This window comes from Thermobia domestica, chromosome 3 (genome assembly GCF_964235325.1).
Source record: "Thermobia domestica chromosome 3, izTheDome1.hap1.1, whole genome shotgun sequence".
NCBI lineage: Eukaryota > Metazoa > Arthropoda > Insecta > Zygentoma > Lepismatidae > Thermobia > Thermobia domestica.
In genome coordinates, this window is record NC_137456.1 from 79,987,374 (window position 1) to 80,009,817 (window position 22,444).

The following is a 22,444-nucleotide window of genomic DNA, read 5'->3' on the forward strand; positions in this document are numbered from 1 at the left end:
TCGGCGAATAGTATGCAACGACTTCTAACAATGATAGACGTAATAGATATGAGGGAAAAGCTTGTATACCAATACACGCTTTTTCCTCATACGTATTTTGTCTATCAACACAAAACTTGGTATACACATTTCTTATCTCCTCTAGTATTTTTCAAGATACATTTGGATTGTGTGCTTTTACCTGGGGCAACTCCTCAGGGGTCCAAATTTGATGGGAGGGATTTCTGGGGGAAATTTTCCAGACATTCTCCCAATTTTCCCTGTTTATGTACGTTATGGGTCCAAATATATAGCACCTCTGGAAAGTTTGTTTCATGCTGAAGAAAATGAACTATAAACCATGACTTTTCAATGAATAGTGTTGATACAATAGCTATTTCACTGCGAGTCTAGGATTTTCTTTATATTAACAGGGTTAATGAGCCCCAGGGACTTACTCCGTTGTCCATGGCACCTAATTTTTTGTGCATGAATATATCTTTGTTATGTTTATCGAATGGACTAGGTTTGATTCGGAAGTCCGGATGATAGGTTCATGTCCTTTCCTTGTGAGTTGAACTTGTATTCATTCTTCTGGTTCCAAACCACTAGTCAGTAAAATATCGTCCGCTGGAGGAAATTGCTTCAGGTATTATAACACAGGATAGAGTATTCCGGTGCAATTTCGGCCAATCCAGCATTCTGGGCTCCAGAAGAGTATGAGTTCGCCAGAATCACTTAGTAAAAGCGGCATTGCTTTTGTTGAAGGAAGAATGCCATGGGAATTGAGGGTGGGCGCGTCGCAAACCATGCGAAGGAGAGACATCCTTGAATTGGGTGGTAAATGATTTGATAAATAATATGAGACGAGGTTACTCTACTTTATTTTTTGTTTAGTATGGGGGTTATCGAATAAAAAAGCTGCTAGCACGAAATATTCCTAGAATATATCACTCATAGTTTCGATACTAAAAAGTAAAATCAAATTAAACACAAATACATAAGTAGGACGAACAGTGGGAAATAGTAGGCTAGCCAACTACCAACATTGAACCTATATTATTATTGGCCGAGGACTTGCCAATCAATTTCATTGTCAATGTAATCCCTACGAAAGAAATAAAATTAGGTGATCGAAACTTTCGGATTAAGAACGGCAAATTGTTGATTGGTCAACATACACTTTAAACTACGATGGGCCAGCGTATTACCAATTCCCAACCATGCCAACCATTAGCCAACGTAGAGCCTACCAAGTGTACTGCTAAGATTTAGTCTTAAAAAAAAAAAAAAACTGAAGTCTCGCAAGGTACTTCCCAGATAGAAGAAACAGCTTGTCACAAGCATGATATAAGGTTGTCGTGACAAGAATATAAGCTTGTTCCAAGCTTGTTATGACAAGTCTGTAAGCGTATATCAATGCTGATTCAAGCGACGAAGTTGACAGACGATAAGCATATTGTAGGCTTATACTGTAAGATGGTTTCAAGCTTGTCAGCTCAAGCTTATTTCAAACTTGTTACATAAAGCATGCTACAGGCTTGTGATCACAAGTCTATTTCAAACTTAGTAAATAATGCTTGCTACAGGCTTGTCGCCTCAAGTTTATTTCAAGCTTTCCATTTCAAGTGTAGCACATGCTTGATATATCTCGTTTATTGCAAGCTTCTCAGTAAAGCTTGATACAAATTTATTTCTGCACGTGAGAAAAGTATTGCAACTGGTTGGCGTCATGTATAATGTTTGATGTGAAGGTTAGTATAATGTTCAATGTGTAAGTTACATAAATGTTGGTGCGTATTCTTTTGCCATCTGAAGGTGATTGGATATTGCCACCATTTTATTGGCATTCTTTTAAATATATATAGAGGAAACCATACCACACTTAGTATTAATAGTAAACATAGTAGTAAGCTATGGTTTCTGCAATATTTTTGAAAGAATGCCAATAAAGTGGTGGCAATATCCAAACACCCTCAGATGGCAAAAGAATACACACCAACATTTACGTAACTTACACATTGAACATTATACTAACCTTCACATCAAACATTATACATGAAGCCAACCAGTAGAATCATTTTCTCATGTGCAGAAATAAATTTGTGTCAAGCTTTACTGAGAAGTTTGCAATAAACGAGACATATCAAGCATGTGCTACACTTGAAATGGGAAGCTTGAAATAATAAATTGTAATAGACATTGTATGGCAAAAGAATTAATTTCTAATAGACACTACGGCCCAAATCTTACGATTTGAATTGGCCTGTGAAACATGAAGTAATAGTCAAAGAGGCCCAGATAAAATCTGTATTGGTCTGGTCCTGAAACGTACCACACTGTGCCTTTCGCGAGAAACCAAGCGCCAAATCTCTGAGACTACTCACCAACCCTACAGATGGCTCCAATTTCTAAACAATCGACAAACGTCAAGCGCTTTGAAACAAGCTTGAAATAAGGTTAGTAGAAAGTTGATAAATTCAAACTTCTTTTCAAGTTAAAAACAAGCTAAAATAAACGTTGATTGTCGCTTGTCGCATCAACTGTACATTGCTAAGCCAAAATCAAGGGAAAGCGACCCTTGATTTAAGCTTACGTGCTATCCGGGTTTCTTTGAGTGGAAAGACAATGCGCAACAGAATAACAATCGGTTTAAAACAGTTCGTCAAAATAATAATAATAATAATAATAATAATAATAATAATAATAATAATAATAATAATAATAATAATAATAATAATAATAATAATAATAATAATAATGGTAAATGTTTGCTTCACATTTTTCGATTTTAAAAAAAACTGTAAGACATTATTGACTGTTATTTTCTTGGCACATGCCCAAATAATTACGCACAGATTGATATTATGCGTGCAAACTGATGTTACATGGATACGATTTTTCATGTAAGAAAACACGCACCATGTGATAGGGTAAAGTACAGTAAAACAGAGTTAGTGGAGTAGATTCGAGCGTCAGCTAGGGTAAAGTAGGTTAGGTTAGTACGATAGGGTCAAATAGCTAGATTAGGCCGGTAGAGTAGGTTAGGTTAGGTAAGTAGCGTAGGTTAGGTTAGGTTTGGTCGCTAGAGTAGGGTAGATTAGTGTTTGTATATTTCATTTCAAGTGCTTCATTTGTGGTTTTACAGTGATTCGAGTTCCTATTGCACTTGCAACGTTTTTCTCACCAGTAACGCTATACTCGTGAACATTAAATAGGCCTACAGCTTCTGTGCACTGGTAGAAGTACTTCGCCGGCGGAAAATATATCTAATATAGTCATCTTTTATATGTATATGTACTCATTTTGTTAAAAGTAAACTACTTATTTTTTTTAAATAATGCACTATTGAATACCTGCATCGAAGCAATAATAATTCGATAGATGGAATGTTTTAATAAAAAGTAATGTTACAAAACAGAATGAGAACACTTTAAAAATTTTTCCAGAGATCATGTATTAAAGAGAGTTTGAAAAGTCGTTGACCTCTTTCTACGAGAAAAAAAAAAATGGGCGGGACGTGGGACCTAGTACGCATATGAGATATAAAAGCCACTTTTCCTCTGTATCCCACAGAGTGAGTGTGCGCACGGTGCAAAAATTAACGCACTTTTCCAAGGGCTTCGCGTAACTAGCTGGCAGCTAGAATAAAGCGAACAGAGAATTTTTAAAGGGGAGGGAGAGATTAGGAAACAAACAAAAAAGGCATAAAACCTAAAGTGGTTGTAGTGGTACTGGAAGTAGTAGCGGGTAGTATGAGCAAAAAGCAAAAAGTTCTGCCATCTGGTGTCAGGCGCTTAAAATAACCTGTGAAAGAGAACAAAAGCTTTTATGAGCGCCATTCACTTGTCATTCAAAATTAGATTACTCTTAAGTCCTGGTTACCAAGGCTTGTTAGTGCTGATAATTTCATCGATTCATTTATTTCCATATTCTTCCGTCAGGGTTATGCATGCATATACGTGCAGACACATGACTACGTTCTTTTGCACCCATTATAAACATTTGCTTGCTGTTGAGTGTGATAGATAAAATATGAGAAATGGTTCTATATCGCAGGAAAATAACTTTATACAGGGTATTCCACCACTAATTACCATTTGGTCTTCATATATATCATATTATACAGAGGCCATTGCACGTTTTATTTTCTTTTACATAAAAGGAAGTGAAAAAGACTGCAACAATATCCAATAGAGCAGTGCTTCTCAACCTAATTCTTAACACGACTCACATTTTATCACATCCTCTTGCCAGCGACCCCCTTATAATTTCTGGTTTGTAATAAGCTTGTGTGGGATTTTTAATATGCCTATTGCAGAGATCTTATGATGTCCATCTACGTGTTTTTCTATAAGAGTAGAATCCATTTCTGTATATAGTGGATACAGCAACTTCCCTAAATGCGAATGGATTAAAACCAAATTTGGTCTGTTCATTCATATTATAAATATCGAATTCGATCCGTCATATAGTTTCAAAATAGATATATTTTGAAAATTTTAAAACTTTTGGGTCATATGATAAAAATATAAAGTGATTTCTAATTTTGGTTAAAAAGAACTTGGACAGTTGTTAGAAAAGTTATTGAGTAATTTAAATGACTTGATAATGTGCATCACGAAGATTGAACCGGACATTATCGCACTAGTGAAATCACACCATGCTCAGGTATCTCATTAGCTTTCAATTTTAATTGTATTTAAATGTTCAGATTTTGTTGCATTTGTATTTTTCTGGTATTTCAATATGCAGTTCTCACTAGTTTCATATTGTACCTCTTTCATTTAAATTGATTTTTAAACAACTCTGCACTTGTTGAAAGTGTTAAGTGGACATATTTTTTTGTTGTTCTTAACAGTATGTATAAAAATAAATAATATGCCTATCAGAACAAAATCCAAAATTATATGTAAACATATTTTCCGGTATTAGATTCTAACTATATTTATCTCTTCAGCTTATCTTCGCGACCTCTAGGTTGAGAAACCTTGCAATAGACTATAAGAAAAAGTAAAACACACTGAATGTGTTTTTCAGGGCATTACATGTACTATTGTATTATCTTCACCTTTATACAAGAAAAATCTTTATCTTCCATTTTACTGAAGAACGTTTAGTTTTAGAGTTGTTATCCAACGCTTTGTAATGTTGTTTTGCAGCATTCGCGAGTCCAGCTGGTGAAATGTACCGTACGTAATTTACAGTAGACTTTCGAAATGAGAATAATTTTGTGACAAATATTTAATTGGTCTTTCCTGATGATGCTGTTGGATCCAGTGCAAATCATGTGCTTTGGACGTTCGGTCTAAACACTGTATTCTTATGTCCGGTTGTTCTATGCTACTTCTATGGTACTATACATCTAACTTTGAGAGTTATTCATAAACAAGTGATCGAAGTGGCCACGGGAAAGTTTCTTTAGATTATATTCACTTAATTAAGTAAACAATAATCAAAAACGGTGGACAAAGCGTGTTCAAGATGTTGCGTATTAGCAGATGAAAAAGTCGAATGGGTGAGTATTTATTTATTTATTCACTAAGTTTCATACAGCACAAGGCCTTTGGTTGAAACTGAACAGCATCAACACTGAAAACACAAATAAAAAACAAAAAACAAATATAAATAAAAGAAAGTTCACCTCTAAATTTACAATACTCTCTTCAGTTGATTTCTAAAGTTTGATTAAGTAGTAAAAGCCATAGGAACCAATTAGGCCTCTCTCCTCCAAATTTTCTTTTCAATACTGATAATGAACTTGTCAAGCGTCGCCAATTAACGTAGGAGAAGTCACACAAATTCATGACTTTAATTAGCAGATGTAAAATTGTCAAAAAGAGACTGGATCACGATGTAACGATGTAGCTGTAAAACAGAACAGAAAAGTAGTAGAGCACTTCGGAGTAAATTGTGAGCGTAGGAATACTGTGAACAAAATTTTCGTTTTCTACCTGAGTTCTCTGTATTTTCATACGTTCAGGCCATATTTTACTCCGCATCACAAATGCGTGTAAAATTATCTACTATTTATGAAAATTATCTACTATAAATGTTACTGGCTAATGGAACATATTACTAATTTTTCTTATTTTAACTTAGCGAAGTGGGTAATTGATGCAGGTACGAGATAAAATAAAAGATAACAAAGAAATTTAAGGTGCGGAAAATTTGCAACATTCTGATCAACATGCAGTAAATCTCACAAGGTTTGATGGAAGCAACTTGGACAAAACAAGAGCGATGAATGACAGTTGACGAGACAATATGTATTGTCGTTTTGGCCTAACTAATTTTGAAGTCAAACTTTTTTTTTTTTTTTGTGGATTGTGCAATTTTTAAGTTTGGATACTCCTAAAGAAAATAATCCTTAAATTTCTCTGCGTAATCGTTTAGAACATAGAAAACACCACTCAGTGGAATAGTTTATGTTTCTTTATACTGTATGTTCCTCATTCTGAAAGAATAATTCCTCATTTTAGTTATGATTTCATTGGCTTAGATGACGAACTAAGCAAGAATAAGGACAATCTCAAAACCATTGATTAGTTTAATAAGTAGTATTACTAGAAAATTACACAAAGAAATTATGATATTATTCTTTGATTTCTGAACTATTTTGAACAAAAGAATGAAGATGGATCTGATAAGTATTTAAGGCTCTAATAAGTCATAAAATGCTGCAAAGATACTACTGTTAAATTGATTTACAAAAGTAATTTCAATTTGACAACGTTTATTATAATGTTGCAAGTTGCTGTCTCTAGTTTTTGTACTGCCGTATACAATTAATACACTTGTATACACTCGATGTCGAGACATAGCTGCCTCGTGGCTATACAGTTAGCATATGACCGGGTTCGAATTCTGGTATTAGCTCATGTGAATTGGATTCCAAGTTAAACTGTCCATCCACGCCTCATATAGTACTTGTGCTGTGAGCAGCGTGAAACTCCAAATATAATAACTAATCAATCTTGACACTTGCATATGCCATGTTAACGAAATTTCAAGCCTAAATGCCTATTATGCTGTGTATAGAAGTACATCAAGGATATTTTCAAACATCCAAGCACATATTGATAACATTTAAAACAATACAATACTAACAGTACTTTAATGTATACTATTAAGCATATATCATACACTACATAATACATATGTGCGTTACCATTTTTACATAATAAAGGATACTAATAATATTCTTACCTAATTTTTAAATAATAAGTGCTGGTTTGATTCCATGAAAATAGCTCTGTCCAAGTGAACACTTTGTCGAATACTGTCTTTCAAAATAATTTTGAAAATTAGATAAGCTTTTCGAGACATTCAAGTCGAGACGGAACATTTCACTAGCTGTCTTGTCCCGTGTTTTTTCTCGAAAATTCGATCCAATACAGATATTTCTTACGATTCATCACAAATTCTACAAGCAATGTCTCATCTTGTTTTCAAGACGATACCAGACTCGAGACATGTCTCGCCTCGTATTTATTCCTAACTACTTGTACGTATTAATATTTTTTCCTATTGTGTTATATATCGTGTTATATTATCTTTTTAAATGTAATCACTGTTAGCTGGAATTGTAACAAATTTTCTTTGAAATCGTTAAAAAGGACTTTTTATAGCAGTAAAACCAAAGTAAATTTGATAAAAAAGCGAAACGTAGAAGGCTCTACTTACGAGCCAGATGAAAATGATGACATTGAGAATTTAAAAACCGAGCCAGAGTAGGCTAATTGCACCAATGACTGTAATTAACTGGTCTGAAGTGTTAGGATAACGATCGTGAGGTGAAGCCCATTGGGGGTTTAAGCCCTCTGTAGTAGCATGGGTGGATTTCTAACTATCTTCAAAATGCTTGTGTTCGTGTCCTTGTAGCATTGGATTAGTTAGAAAAGAGAATATAAAGCTAATCATGAAGATAATTGTCACGGTTGGATACAAGTTTTAAAAAATAGAGTTCTTGCTTCGCAATCTGGAGGTTCGGGATTTGATTCTGGTGCCTGGCTATCCTGATTGATGTTTGCCAATTTGTCCTCAGCTCTACCAGGTGACTGTTGAGATGATATTTTTTAAACATAGGGACTGGCCAACCTTCTATCCCATTGTCGTTGTTTTTAGTTGTTGTAATTGTTGAAGAATGAAATAATTCTAGAGAAATTGGTCTTTGCTTGCTTTACCTCAAAGTTGATTAAGTAAATAAAATTGGGAGAACGCTAAACTATCTCAAAAATAATTAAGAGGCCTAATCACTGCGAAATTAATATACCGCTAATTTTACGGTAATTATGTGATATCTTCAAATATATAAAATATAATCGAAATGTGGAACAAGAGCGCGCTAGACAATATTATTTTGCATGAGGTACCGTTACCATGGGTCACGTAGTAGTTTTCCGTTTGCAACCATTTAGAAAGGCGAAAATAAATGCCGATTTTCTAAATGGTTGCAAACCGAAAGCAGATAAGCGAGTCATGATAACGGTACTCGTATTTCATGTAAAATTATATTGTCTACCTGTTGTTCCACTTTTCGATTATCTTTTATCAATTTGAAGATATCACATAATTACTGTGAAATTAGCGGTATTTTAATTTCGCCGTGATGGGCCTCTTAAGAAGATTTTACTGTTCTGTGCTCCTAGACTCAACTAACCCTGAATTGGGTACAGTAAATTGGTTAGGTTTGAAGGTACTTTATTACTTTACTATAAATGTAAAGAAAATTTAACTTACATGATTTCTATGCTTACAGATTATTTTTACATCTCGCCCGGAATACACATTAGATCATACTGTATCCATAAATTCCTCCGTGTTATAAGAAACTAGTCCATTAAGAAGTTCACACACAAGTCGTGAAACATAAGCTACCCTCAATGTCACCATTTACCGTATATTCTCGTAGATATAACATCATGCACGCGTTTCCAGTCACATAGCAAAATACAGTGGGTGTAGGAAAAGTATGAAAGACCGTAATTACAAAACTAAGCGTCAGTCAGCAAAGTGCAACGTCTATGTTTTTCTTTCGTACTTTTGTGTGGAAAATAAGTGTGAAAACTTTGTCGGTTTCTTTCTGAAATATTCTAATAAAACTTAAGGATAAGAAAAATGCACATATACACGATGACCAAAAAATATAACACAGTGTTATTAACGCGAACTATTACTATATATAGGCGTAGTAGTGTTTATATATATAGGATGTAATTGTAAATTCTGCTTCACATTATTTCATTTAAACAAATGTGCAGTGACATGAGATCTGGAAGAAGTCTTTTACACTAACTTGGAGAAACGATACTATTAAGATTATTTATGGATTAGAGTTAGAATCAATATACCATGTATATTCTAAGACACACATATTAGTCTCTGTTATATTCTCCTATCCTTGATCCCATTTAATAACTCCACGAAAAAAGAATAGGGATCATTTACGCTAATGGTCAGCGTTTTGATACATCCTAAAAGAGAAGCACTCACTATCTCCCAGTTAAGTATCACGCTCGATTTAATTTGGCAACGAAGCCATTTCTTAGCTGATCAATGGAGATTCACAAAAGCCTTCCAATTTAGCCAACGGCGCCATTATTTCACGTTAAAGTATCCGCCTCATTCCTCTCGCCATCTTGATGGTTGGAAGGGCTTTTAAAAGGATTTCCAAGAGGCTAACATTTAAAGACTCCACACAAGGATATATTACTCAGTTTTCTTACGAAAAGTGCTTGTGTCAAAGATCCCAGATAAAAGAAAAGAAGAAATAGATTTGATCGTTTCTTTTTTTTTCTATTGTAACTTACCGTTCAATGCATATTGATTTTTCTTGTTTGCTAGCATTTTGGCCATTCGTAAAAATAAGAAAAACGGTTACAAGAATAGTGAATGGCTGTGAGTGAAATTCCGACGAATAAATTTTAGTTTTATGCTTTGAATGGGTGAATAATACAGTTTTAGGTCTTACGTGTTGGCTCTGTTGGGGATTAGAAATATCACAATTATTTGTGGACTCCCTCACTCTAGAATGAGAAAGTGCACTGTGAATAGAAAATAATGGTGTATGGTAGTTAAGAAAGACGGTCAAGAAATAATGCATTTTAATATGGGACACATATCTTAAAATTGATGTGATGTTGAATTTTTCTTTTCGTATGAATATCTCAAGTCAATACACAACCTTTTTTCTTCTATTTATGTTGCCCTCATTACAGAATTTCTTGCTCTAAGTTCTGAAAGACGCCCTCAAGTTCAGTACTTAGTTTTGATTACAAAAAAAAAAAAAAAAAAAAAAAAAATCTTTTCAGCGCATCACTGCGGATGATGAACATATTCACAAACTGTAAATATACAGGTTGAGGCAAAATAAATGTAACCTACCATATATATCATGATCGTGAAGCATAGAAACAATTTGAACTGGAGCGCGGTGACATTTTCCTGTGAAACCAATCTTGGAGCTAACGCACAACGGATCAGAAGTTTCAATTTGGTCAATACACATTATGTCGATTTTGTTATCATGTATGAAGTAGTAGTAAGTCATGGTCTTCTCAGACGTTACTGGAGAAAAGGTACAACGATGCTACAGCTGCTTGTCCAAGGTATGCGGTGGAAGGAGAAAGTGTGATAGAAAGAAGCACAGCACAACGGTAATTCAAACGTTTTGAAGCCGACCCCCAGCCTGGAATAAAAGAACACACACATAAGGTTTATTTGCATTCATTCATGAAACTCTGATGAATGTCGTAACAAGGGAATAAATAAAGAACATCGATGGTTGTTGGCAGCTGAGGTACAGGCGTCACAAACCATTACGATTTGGCGTCTTCGTTGGCTTGGATTTGTCAATAGATGACTGAGATAAGTTGCTCAAGAGCTCAACTTCTCCTCCGTAGTCCAAGGCCGTAATCCTCCGTAGACCAAGCAGCTAAGCGACAACTGTTGGACATTCCATTTAAATTTTCCAGGATCTGCGAATCGGGAGAGGAATCGTAATTGATAATGAAAACATGCGATCGCCAGATAACAAAAACAAAGTAGTTCAACCATGATAGGATGCTGCTCCTGAAGTGCAACAATTACGCTTTGACACGAAGGCAATATTGTGCCTTTGTTGGAGCTGTGGTGGACCACTGTGCTGGAAACTAATTCTGTGTGGGCACGCTGTAGACGCTGAGCAACTGGACCACGTACATCGAGTTCTGTGTCATAAATACATTGGTATGGTAAGGAGAAAGCGCGCCATGCTAAAAAGCGACAAACTTCTTGTCACCAATCTAAGAAGATGCAACAGAATGTGTCTGCATTAAAGGATTTGTAAATTCTTCTGTATGCAGCGTATAGCCAAATCTTGCGTTCTTTAACTACCACCTGTTTCTATGAACGACCCACTTCCTGTAAAAGCCGGCACTTCAACAACTTTGAATAGTTCCCGAGGGTGCTCATGTAGTTCGGATCCATGTTAATATGTAGGTTCACTTCTCATATAGCCTTGCAGCTGAAATTCTAATTATAAATTATAATCAACCGACCTGAAAGAGGTCCAGCTGCTCGCCAATTTTCCTTTCACTAGCATCCAAAGCGTGGCATCCAAATACGGGAAATTTTAAACAATAATGTCTTTAATCCTTCTTTAGTCCTTGTGCGTAATAATTGTGTCTTAATCATATCTTAGAAAGTAACTATTATACTTGATTTTTAATTCTGTTTGTTCTCCTGACTACACTGACAATCGAGTGCATAGTCGATGAAACCTTTGATGTGCATGGTTCCGGGTTTGGTTCCCGAGTGGAATGTTTACCAACCACTAGAAACATTTTTCGGGTACACCTGATTGAATATCATTGATCTATAGAGTGAATTGTTGTACTATTGAGAAGTATTGTGCATGGTAACCGAATTGACGTTTGACCTTCAGTACTGCATTCTACATAAACCAATTCTCATATAGCGAAGTTGCCAATGACGCGCCGTCATGTGGGAATCAGATTCGCCTCATATATAGTATGTTCTTAATGAGGCGAGTACCTCTGTGAACATGTGGCATTATCCTATAGCTGAAAGCATAGGATTTTCTCATTGGAAGTTCGGTAACAGCGCGTCGCAAACTTATTAGTTCACGTGAAAAGTCAATTCTAATTATATATATATTATTTTTTATTTTTTATTTTGTAATATGATATTAAAGTCAATATTTGCTGTTTTACATATATTTCAATTAATACTGATACAAGTATGTTTAATGTTTCAGGGCGCATGTATATAAAGGCTTGTTGTAGCAATCAGTTTCCTCGCCGTGACCGGAAGTGACATCGAAGCTGCCGTGATGGACCCGGGGCGAGATCAGAGGCCAATGGAGTTTGGCTAGTGCTGCCTGCACCCTCTCCCCCCACCGCCCCTCCAAGTCATGGAGTCGCACCAGGCGGCAGAGCAAGTCCATAGGCCTCTCGTATTCGATAAGGTAAGTGATATTACTCTACTTCAGCTACAGTATGCAGATCCGAAATGTGAAACGAGTAAATTTTTTGTTACGAAAATATAAGATAGGAAATTTCGCTTCATTCCCACAGGTGCATTGAAATGAAGTTTTAAGGTGAAAAGGAAATTCTCTACTTGATCCTTTTTTGATTAACCTTGATACTGAATATGAATTTTGTTAGATTGAAGTCGGATAGCTTCATAGAAGCGTGTTTGATAGTAAATACACATTAGGGGGAAACAAAAATCCTAAACACAAAAGTCGTGGTCTTACGTGAATGAAATTGTACATTCTAGCTCACACAGTGTCCTATATTCATGGAGATATTGTACACGTGTCAAGAGACTATATCAGTATGTTATAGAGAACCCTCTTCCAGCTTCAGCACAAGCAACGCTCTTGCAGGAAGATGTAGCGTGCTAAGTGTCATTGTGATGAATGGTATTCTACACTTCTACCATCTGATGGCACAGTTCAGCAAAATTTCGCGGTTCAACAGTTCGACGAAGTTGTAGATCAGACTACTAGAAAAGTTGTTTGGAGAGGCGAATCACCTACTGGAAGATGAACGTAGGCTCGAAATACGAAATATTACATCAAAACAGAATAAAGTGTTGTAATATTAGTCGGTACGAAACTTTACAACGATGTCAACGTCTGTACCATTTGCTGGGAACTCTATTAAACTAGTAGTTGGGAGGAACAATGGATCTATTTATATGTTGAATTAATTTTAAAAATGCATGAAGCGATGAAGCTGTTTAGTGTTTTTATTAATCTTGTTTGCAAGTATTTAAATAAATCAGAGCTGGAGCCTGTATTCAATTGAGGTTGTCTATTCATTTTCTACAATTCCCAGGACGCCTCGTAAACTTGTGGAACAATCCAGAGAGCTACACGGACTTATTGAACTAAGATAGATATAAATAGATAGATAGATATAGATATATACAGGCGCGGATTCAAGGGGAGGGCTATAGGGGCTATAGCCTACCCCTTTTGACGCTCAGGTATACACTGGATAAAATGGGTTGCAATCCTACTTTCTTTACACCGGATAAAGCAGCAACTCTAGTTTAGCCCCTTCGTTTATCATATCCTGGATCCGCGGCTGGAACCTGCTGTTCTGAGGAACTCTAGTAGCAGATTGTTTAGTGTCAAACAGATTCATATTGTAAATTATAAACCTTCATCCACCGTCTTAGGCATTGATAATTTCAGGAGGGGTTATCCCGTACCGTTTTGTAGGCAATTAGCCTATATTGAGTTTACAACATTACAATGCTAATACGAGTTCCTTAGTTCCAAAACAGTTAGCTTTTTAAAAAAAAACAAAGAAAGGGTTTATATTGCAAAGGTGTTTTAATTAATACGTAAATACTACATGTGTCCCCGTTAAGAAAAACAAATGAGAATCTGCTAGTTAAGAGTGTATTTTGCTATACTGCACAAATAAATAATAACAATTTATTCCAGCAAAATAAAATTTCTCAACTGTTATTTGCAACGAAAACATACGTACCTTTTTTAGTGCCACAAAAGCTCGTTGTTTTTCTTTCAATTTTATTGAAAATTACGCATAAGGGTCAATCCGTTAGAATGTTATCTTGTTCAGTTCGAAGTGGTCTATCGACTCATATATGGCTTAAATTTGGACAATATTTTAAGGTTCCATACCCTCACGTCTAAACAACCACTATAAACACATGCTTCATTCACAACAACGTGCTATTATGTATAAACCATGGAAAGAGAACACCAGGAAATCACGAAGTTGGTTCGGAAGGAAACAGAAGATGAACAAATCTCTCCTCAGAAGTCGTCATTTTAGAGGATGCCCATAAAAGAGGACCACAAATGGACATAAATATCAGTTAACAACTTACCATTAATCTATCAACATCTCTCTCCGGAGGCCGCATTGGGCTATGGAGACATCCTTCTAAATTTTATCTCTGGAGAGTGCATTGGGCGAAAGAAATATCCTACTACTTCCCTCCTGGGACTCGTTGAGGAATCCTATCTCCCGAGATCACATTGGACAAAGAAGATTCCTTGTAATCACCTCCCCCGTGAGGTTGCAATGAACGAAGGGATTCTTACTTTAACCAAAGACGATTAAACCTATATCTCCGAAGCCACTACTGTGTGCTGAGGATTCTTTAAACACTGAGAAACATATTACTGCATTACACAGAAACTTTGCAGGGCTTAAATCCCGATCTGTTTTATTAGACTCTACAATTAGGCAGAAATTATAATTTAAGAATTAATGATAATTATTGACTAGATCTTATCAACCATGCTATGTACTGTCGTCTTGCTAGTTTCATACTGAAGATTTTAGTAAGAGTACATTTCAGTATGAGTTTCATCTCAATAAATTACGTGATTCTCGTACAACATTTTTTTTAAGTTTATGAAGAAATTAGTTTTTTCTACATTTTTTCGAAAACTACACATGAGCATTTACACCCACGTATATCATTTTCTTCAGCTAATAAGATCTATAGATTTTTATATCTCATCTTTGGATTTTTCTTTCGTGAGACGCTATCGATAATATAGAAATTACAAAATGCATGTATCACTTAAATAATAATTATTATAATCAATTTAATTGAAATACGTATATTATCATTAATGTTTTGAGGAGCACAGTGGTAGTGCTCAACTCTAATGCGAGAGCACCCTGGTTCGATCTCAGGCCAAAAGAGTTTCTCGGCGACAACATTGTGTCCATAGGCAGGGACGTACGGAAGGGGGGGGGACACGGGGGTCCGGACCCCCCCGAAATTTCGACTTTTTAAAAATTTAGCCTAATTTTAGGGGCAATTTTAGCAATTTTAATATAAAATAGCTTCATATTTAGTTTGGACCCCCCCCCCGAAATAAATTCCTGGGTACGCTACTGTCCATAGGCTTTCTCGATAGTCTTCATTTCACCAATTCTATACTAATCATCTATTTTTAGTAATCATTCGTAGAAACAGACCCACTGGGAATATCTGTAAGATGTTAATAAATTTCATTCATTTATTTATTCATGTATAACTTACTTTCTGTATGTCAATCACTTTTGCATAGTATAAATTGAATCAAGTTTCCATTTATATTATGCATCATGACCAACATAGATAGGTCCACTTCAACAATATCATGAAAAATAACACTGAAAATGTGCGTTAAATGGAATTACATTATTGATTGATTCATAATTAACATTACGAGAAGTTAATAATTGATTCTACATAAGGATATATTGTTTCTTAACGTACGAGCGATCAACTAGTGCGAGAATTGGCAACGTTGCGAAAGGGATTGCCTTGCACGGGGATCGATAGAAGACCGAGAATCTGATTCCGTTACAAATACTCTTTTAGGAAGCCAATCTAATACATTGTCCCCAGGGAGATAAAGTTTCCGAGAATAGATATTCCTTTTTCTTTGAAATGGAGAAAAAAAAAACTCTTCCCAGCAGGAAAGTTATTAATGACCGCATTTCATTAAGCATCAAGAATACAGAGTTCGGCTTTTAATATGCTTTCTGTTTCTGATCTCGCCACTGTGTATTACTTAGCATACTTTCTTAGAATGTTATCATAAAGAATTATTTTGCTTTATGTTCTTATACGCAGAACTGTAACCGTTGTTCTTCCTTTCGTTATTCTCTATCCAAATTACATTTATACTATGCATCAAGTATGTTAACAAAACTGAGTCTTTACCTAAAGTAGAATACAATGACATCTCTATATTGTTTTTGACTTTGTATTGAATTATTATCATCATATCGTGGACCGAAAGAAAAAGGAATGAAGGCGTACTAAAGGAAACTAATGAAGGACGACAGGTCATGAAGCTAATAGGAAAACGAAGAAACAGCATGCTTGGCCATCTTATTCGGCACTCGGATTGGATCATCGTGTTGATAGAGGGAAAGGCAGAAGGAAAACCAGGAAGAGGAAGACCAAGGATAGAATATCTAGATGCAGTTACGAAGAAGAGACCTTATCAAAGTATAAAACGATTCCCTCCTGTTTTGCTTATACCTGTTTCGCCTACTAATCTCGCAGCAATACAAGGTCTGTATGATAAGTAATGAGACTCGCCGCGCCGCGGCGCGCGTGTCGCTGGAGCGGGTTTGTCGGTGATGGAGGATGTAGGGGGGGGTCCGAGCAAAGCAACGCACCGCGCGTCAGTTGGCTCCGAGCCTTAGTGGAGCGCGGACAAGCCTTGGACAAAGCCCTTGTGAACATTCTTGTCACGGCGGAAAATCAACAAACATGGAGGGTTCCATCGAACAGCGTTATGCGATCAAATTTTGCGTTCGCCTGGGGAAAACGGCTACTCAGACGCTTTCTCTCATCACGGAGGCCTACAAAGAGGAAGCCCTATCCAAAGCCCAGGTGTTTCGTTGGCACAGTGCGTTCCGGAACGGCCGGGAAAGCGTTGAGGATCTGGAGAGGGCTGGACGCCCGACAACAGTGACTACGGACGAAACTGTGGCAAAAGTGAGGGATCTCCTGAACTCAGACCGTCGATTATCGTTGAGATTGATTGCTGATGAACTCGATATGAACCACACAACAGTGCACAAGATTGTGACGGAACAATTGGGAATGAGAAAAATCTGTGCGAAACTGGTGCCGCGAGTGTTGACTGACGAACAAAAGCAACGACGTGTTGATTGTTGTCAGGAACTGTTGAACCTCATGAACAGTGACCCTAACTTTGAAGATGACGTCATAACAGGTGACGAGTCGTGGGTGTTCCAGTACGACCCTGAAACGAAACGTCAAAGCGCGGAGTGGCACACTCCTGCGTCCCCGCGCCCCAAGAAGGCCAGAATGTCGAAGTCAAAGGTGAAAACAATGTTGATTGTTTTTTTTGACAATGTGGGGGTGGTCCACAAGGAGTTTGTACCCCAAGGACAAGCCGTCAACGCCGCCTTCTACAAACAAGTCCTTGAGAGACTGCACAGGAGCGTCAAGCGGAAAAGACCGGCGATCGCTAGCCGGTGGAAGTTGCATCACGACAATGCCCCTGCCCACACCGCCTTCTTAGTGACCTCCTTTTTGACCCGGATTGGGGTGGAAGTCCTTCCACAACCACCCTACAGCCCAGATGTGAGCCCGGCCGACTTCTTCCTCTTCCCGAAGCTGAAGCCACGCTTGAAAGGAACCCGTTTTGCAGACGTCACAGCCATCCAAGCAGCCGTGACCACATTTCTAAAGGACATGCCGGCTGCTGACTTCCAGGGGGCGTTTGCAGCGTGGAAACATCGATTGCAGAAGTGCATCGACGCAAGAGGAGAGTACTTCGAAAGCTTTTAAGTCCCTGTACAGATCAGATCAATAAAACAATGTTTCCAGACCTGGTCTCATTACTTATCATACAAACCCTGTATTTATCAATTTTCCTACGTTATCAAGATTGTAGGTGAAACAGGGATTCCTGTTTTGCCTATTCCTGTTTCGTCTACTATTAAGACAAAGAAATTTTGGAGCTCGGGATTTTTCTTGGAGATTTTAGCTTTATATGAATATACGATATTAATTTAATACAAGTCACCAACATAAAATAAAAACGTTTAAGCATGAAATAAAACTAAGTGATCAGGATTAAAAGAAATGAAAAATAGATAAAAGCTATGTTATTGTAATACATGTTCATTTATTTGTAATTTTTTCTGTCGTACACTAATACCCAGTTCTCTAAATGTATCCAATAGGATACAGTATCAATTTAATCCATTAAACCTATCTCTCTAGATTTTAATCTCTCCTTCAAAGTATTAATTCGCTGATCTAAGCACCTGTACTTCAATTTCTGCACTTTTGGCCGCCTCTCTACCTCCAGGAACAACATTAGACCTCCATTCCCCTGCTGTTCTTACTTCAATAACTCCAACAACGTAAATGTATTGGGGGGGGGGATCTTGAGAATTTTTTTTATTCAAGCTTGAATGCTATCCCTCAACACTGTCAGTCGTTCTTGCCCCATTTGTCGCATATGTTAATATTTCATATAATGCAATAAAAATAAATGGGTGAGTAGGGTGACTATGAAATTTTCTTCACTCTTCCACTTGGCTGTTCCACTGTTTATTGGTGAAATCTGACAAACCAACTCTGTTTTTTATACTACGAAAATATGTGGCTCGCACTACGATAGCAATAATCCCTCGAAATTAAAAAAAAATAAATAAATAAAAACTTAATGCCACTGTATTGTACCTTACAACAAAGAAATGAACGTAGCTGTAAATCTTTGGAAATGGTTGAATTGGATCCTCGTTTGCCCTGTTCGACAATTTATTCACTAAACGTCTGGCTTCAATTAACATTTCTTGAGGCTCGTGCGAATGTATACGTGACGATTTTATGGGTTCATCTCCAAGAAGAACTATAGTGGTTTTGCATCCGAGTGTACATTTCATGTAAGTCTCACCATTACGCTTGTTAATCTGATATAAATAATCTTTATATTCAGTTTGCCTACACGCTTAGTGTTATCAAAGTTTCCCATATCTATGAGGATAAAGAAAAATATTTAAAAAATGTACTGCGTCATTACTATTTGACCTAGAGTCATGGTTCAAATACTATTTTCTTCATCATAACGAGCCCTTTCCAACGGTACTACTCACATGTTCGTATCATATACCTGAACCGTAAAATGTGCGAAAAACCCGGAGTTTTTGAAATTCCCGCCAAAACACTTTGCTTCTCCGACCCGGGCCTGGGTTCACGTAGGGACCTGATTTTTTTTAAAAAAATGTTAAGTATATAATACGTGTGCAAAATTTCAACATTGCATCTTGAAAACAAAGGGTGGAAAAAATTGTTGAAAGTCTGAATTTAGATCCTATCTATCTATCTATCTATCTATCTATCTATCTATCTATATATATATATATATATATATATATATATATATATATATATATATATATATATATATATATATAATTGAAAGTCACTATGTTCGTGACTAAATCTTCTGAATCGCCCGACCGATCTCGATCAAATTTGTAACATGGATAAGGTTCGAGGCTGGGCTGGTTTTAGGCTATTCAATTTGATGGTAGAACTGAGGTGAAGGGGGAGGAGGAGGGGGTATAAAAATCAATAAAACTTAATAACTCCTGAACTACTCGACCGATCTTGATCAAGTTTTCAAAATAGATGAGGTTCAGGCCTGGGATCGTTTTTATGATTTACATTTGATGGAGCAACGTAGGGGAGGAGAAGAAGAGAGAGATATATAAAAATCAATTTACATAAGACTGAAAGTGACTATTTTTGCAACTTAATAACTCTTGAACTATCCGACCGATCTCAATCAAATTTTCAAGATACATGAGGTTCGGGTCTGGAGATATTTCTGTAATTTCACTTTAACGGTAGATCCTAGGGGAGAAGGACGTATAAATAAAAACTAATAAAACCTAATAACTTTTTAACCACCCAACCAATCTCGATGAAATTTTCAACATATATGTGAGGGTCAGGCCTCGGGTGTTTTTTATCGTTTCACTTTGACGACCCAACGTAGGGGAGGGAAGGAGAGAGATATATGTAAAAAAAAAATAATAAAAATAACTGCTTTTGTGACTTTATCACTCTTGAACCACCGTAACTATCTCAAACAAATTTTCAACATATCTGAGTTTAGGGGCAAGGATTACTTTAGGCTATTCACTTTGACGATGCAACGTCGGGGAGGGGGAGGGGGAGGGAAATTTAAAAATGATCAAAAATGACTAATATTAATGTTGAGTCCATAGTTTTCGGGGTCGGTGAGATAAACAGTGACATTTCTTACGCTGTTTCAATCCAAGTTCAGCCCTGATAGTTGGGTAGGGGGAAGGTACAACGTAGGGGAGGGAGATAAACATTTAAAAACGATCGAAAATGACTAATATTTGTGTCGAATCCATAGTTTTAGGAGTAGTTGAGATTAACAGTGAAAATTCTGATGCCGTGTGCCGCAGCATGGAGGAGGGGGAGCTATATATAATAATGATCGAAAATGACCAATATTAGTGTCTAATCCATAGTTTTCGGGATTATTCAGATGAACAGTGACATTTCCGATCAGTTTAAATCCAAAAACCACTTGGGGCAGGGTATATATATATATATATATATATATATATATATATATATATATGTATGTATATATATATGATCGAAAATGGCCACAATCAGTGTCAAATTTATAGTTTTCTGGGTCCCTTAGATGAACAGTGATACTTTCGATCCCGTTTAAATCCAAATTCAAACCCGCGACTTGGGGGAGGGGAGGAAGAGATATTTAAAAATCATCGAAAATGACCGATATTAGTACTGAATTCACATTTTTGGGGGTCGCTGAGATGAACAGTGATTTACGAAGATATGCTTTTAAATTATTTATTTCAACACAGCGAAGCGGGTAATATAATGCTAGTATAGATATATATACAAATATATACACATATAAAAATTGCTACGTCATTACCATTTGGCCTAGAGTCATAGTTCACACGTCATTTTCTTCAGTATAACGATCCCTTTCCAACGGTACCACTCACATGTCCGTATCATACACTTGAAGCGGGGAAAACTGGATTTTTTTTTCTGAAAAATCACCCCCTCGGGCCCGGCTCCGGTTTCACATAGGAATCTCAAAAAATTGAGAAATACCCAAAGATACACACAATCCGTACGTAAAATTTCATTTTGATGTCTTGAAAACTAAAGATGTGATTTTTTAAAAATTGGCTTAAGAAAGAAAAAAGTCACGTCCCTCCGCCCTCAATTGGCACCGCCAAGTTGACCATCCGGTTCCGAAACACATCTGGAGTCTTCTTTGGTCTATCCTTGACTTGACCAATAATAAAACCGGCTTAAATAAGTGGTCAAAGACGCTACGCCATGGTATAAAAATATACCATAAATCCTGAAAGGGTTAATTGGTATACGCCACATCTTAAATTACAACGGGACAGACTAATCATATTGCATAATATTGCCAACACTACGGGATTACCGACTGATAAAGAAAAAATATAAAACTGCTAAAAAGATATACAAAAAAGAGATAAGCAGCAACAATTACTGCAAATGAAAACTTGATAAATAAATAATTTAAAGAATAAACATGCAGCAGCTTGATCTATAATTAATGAGGAAACTGGAAAACGCACTGTTCGAGACCCCATACCCCATCTGTAAACAAGTTCAATAAATATTTTGTGAATAGTATAACAGAATTGAATGATAAATCAGAAGATGAAAACTGTTTATCCGAAAATCAAGATTTTGACTTTAGAAGTTTATTAGGACAGCAAAACGTAAGTAACATTGATCTACAAGTAATTTTCATGGTCTACAATTAATACCAGTTTATTAGTCGTTGGTAAGGATTTCTATGAACTTTCTAACAACTTCTTAAAAAAAGTAATTGATGTTATAACTGAACCTTAACTGGATGTTTTTAAAGGGAATTTTCCCTGACTGCCTTAAAGTGACAATCACTGTAGCCATACATAAGAAAAGCCATAAAAGTAAACCTAATAACAATCGTCTTATATCCTCTGTGCAAATTATATCCATAGTTTTTTTTTTTTTTTTTTTTTTTAGCAAAGTATTACAAATCAATTATTAAACTATCTAGAAACGAATAAACAGATCCACACTTCGAAATTTGGATTCAGACCAGGGTTTTTCACGACTAAGGCTATGGAAAGTAAAATAACAAATATAGTAGACAATTTTGAAAGTAATTTATATACGTGTGCAACACTGCTATAAATCCGCCACACGATTTATTGGTTGCAAAATTATATTATCATGATATCAGGGGAATCGACTGGTCATTAATGGAGTCCTATCTTAGTAATAGACGTCAGGCTGTCTGTATTGCAAATGAAAGATCATTTTTTTTTGAATGTAACATCAGCGGTGCCTCAGGGGTGTGTCTTAGAAC

The 22,444-nt window shown here is 36.3% G+C and overlaps 1 protein-coding gene across 1 annotated transcript in view; it reads left to right on the forward strand.

Moving 5' to 3' along the window:
• The window catches only part of LOC145681844 (regulator of G-protein signaling 7-like), a 461,439-nt gene that overhangs the window by 116,479 nt on the left and 322,516 nt on the right, over window positions 1–22,444 (forward strand). The window contains exon 2 of the mRNA XM_081753452.1: window positions 12,239–12,448. Coding sequence (XP_081609578.1) covers window positions 12,395–12,448 — 54 coding nt within the window. The 5' untranslated portion in view covers window positions 12,239–12,394. The remainder of the gene's footprint in view (window positions 1–12,238; window positions 12,449–22,444) is intronic.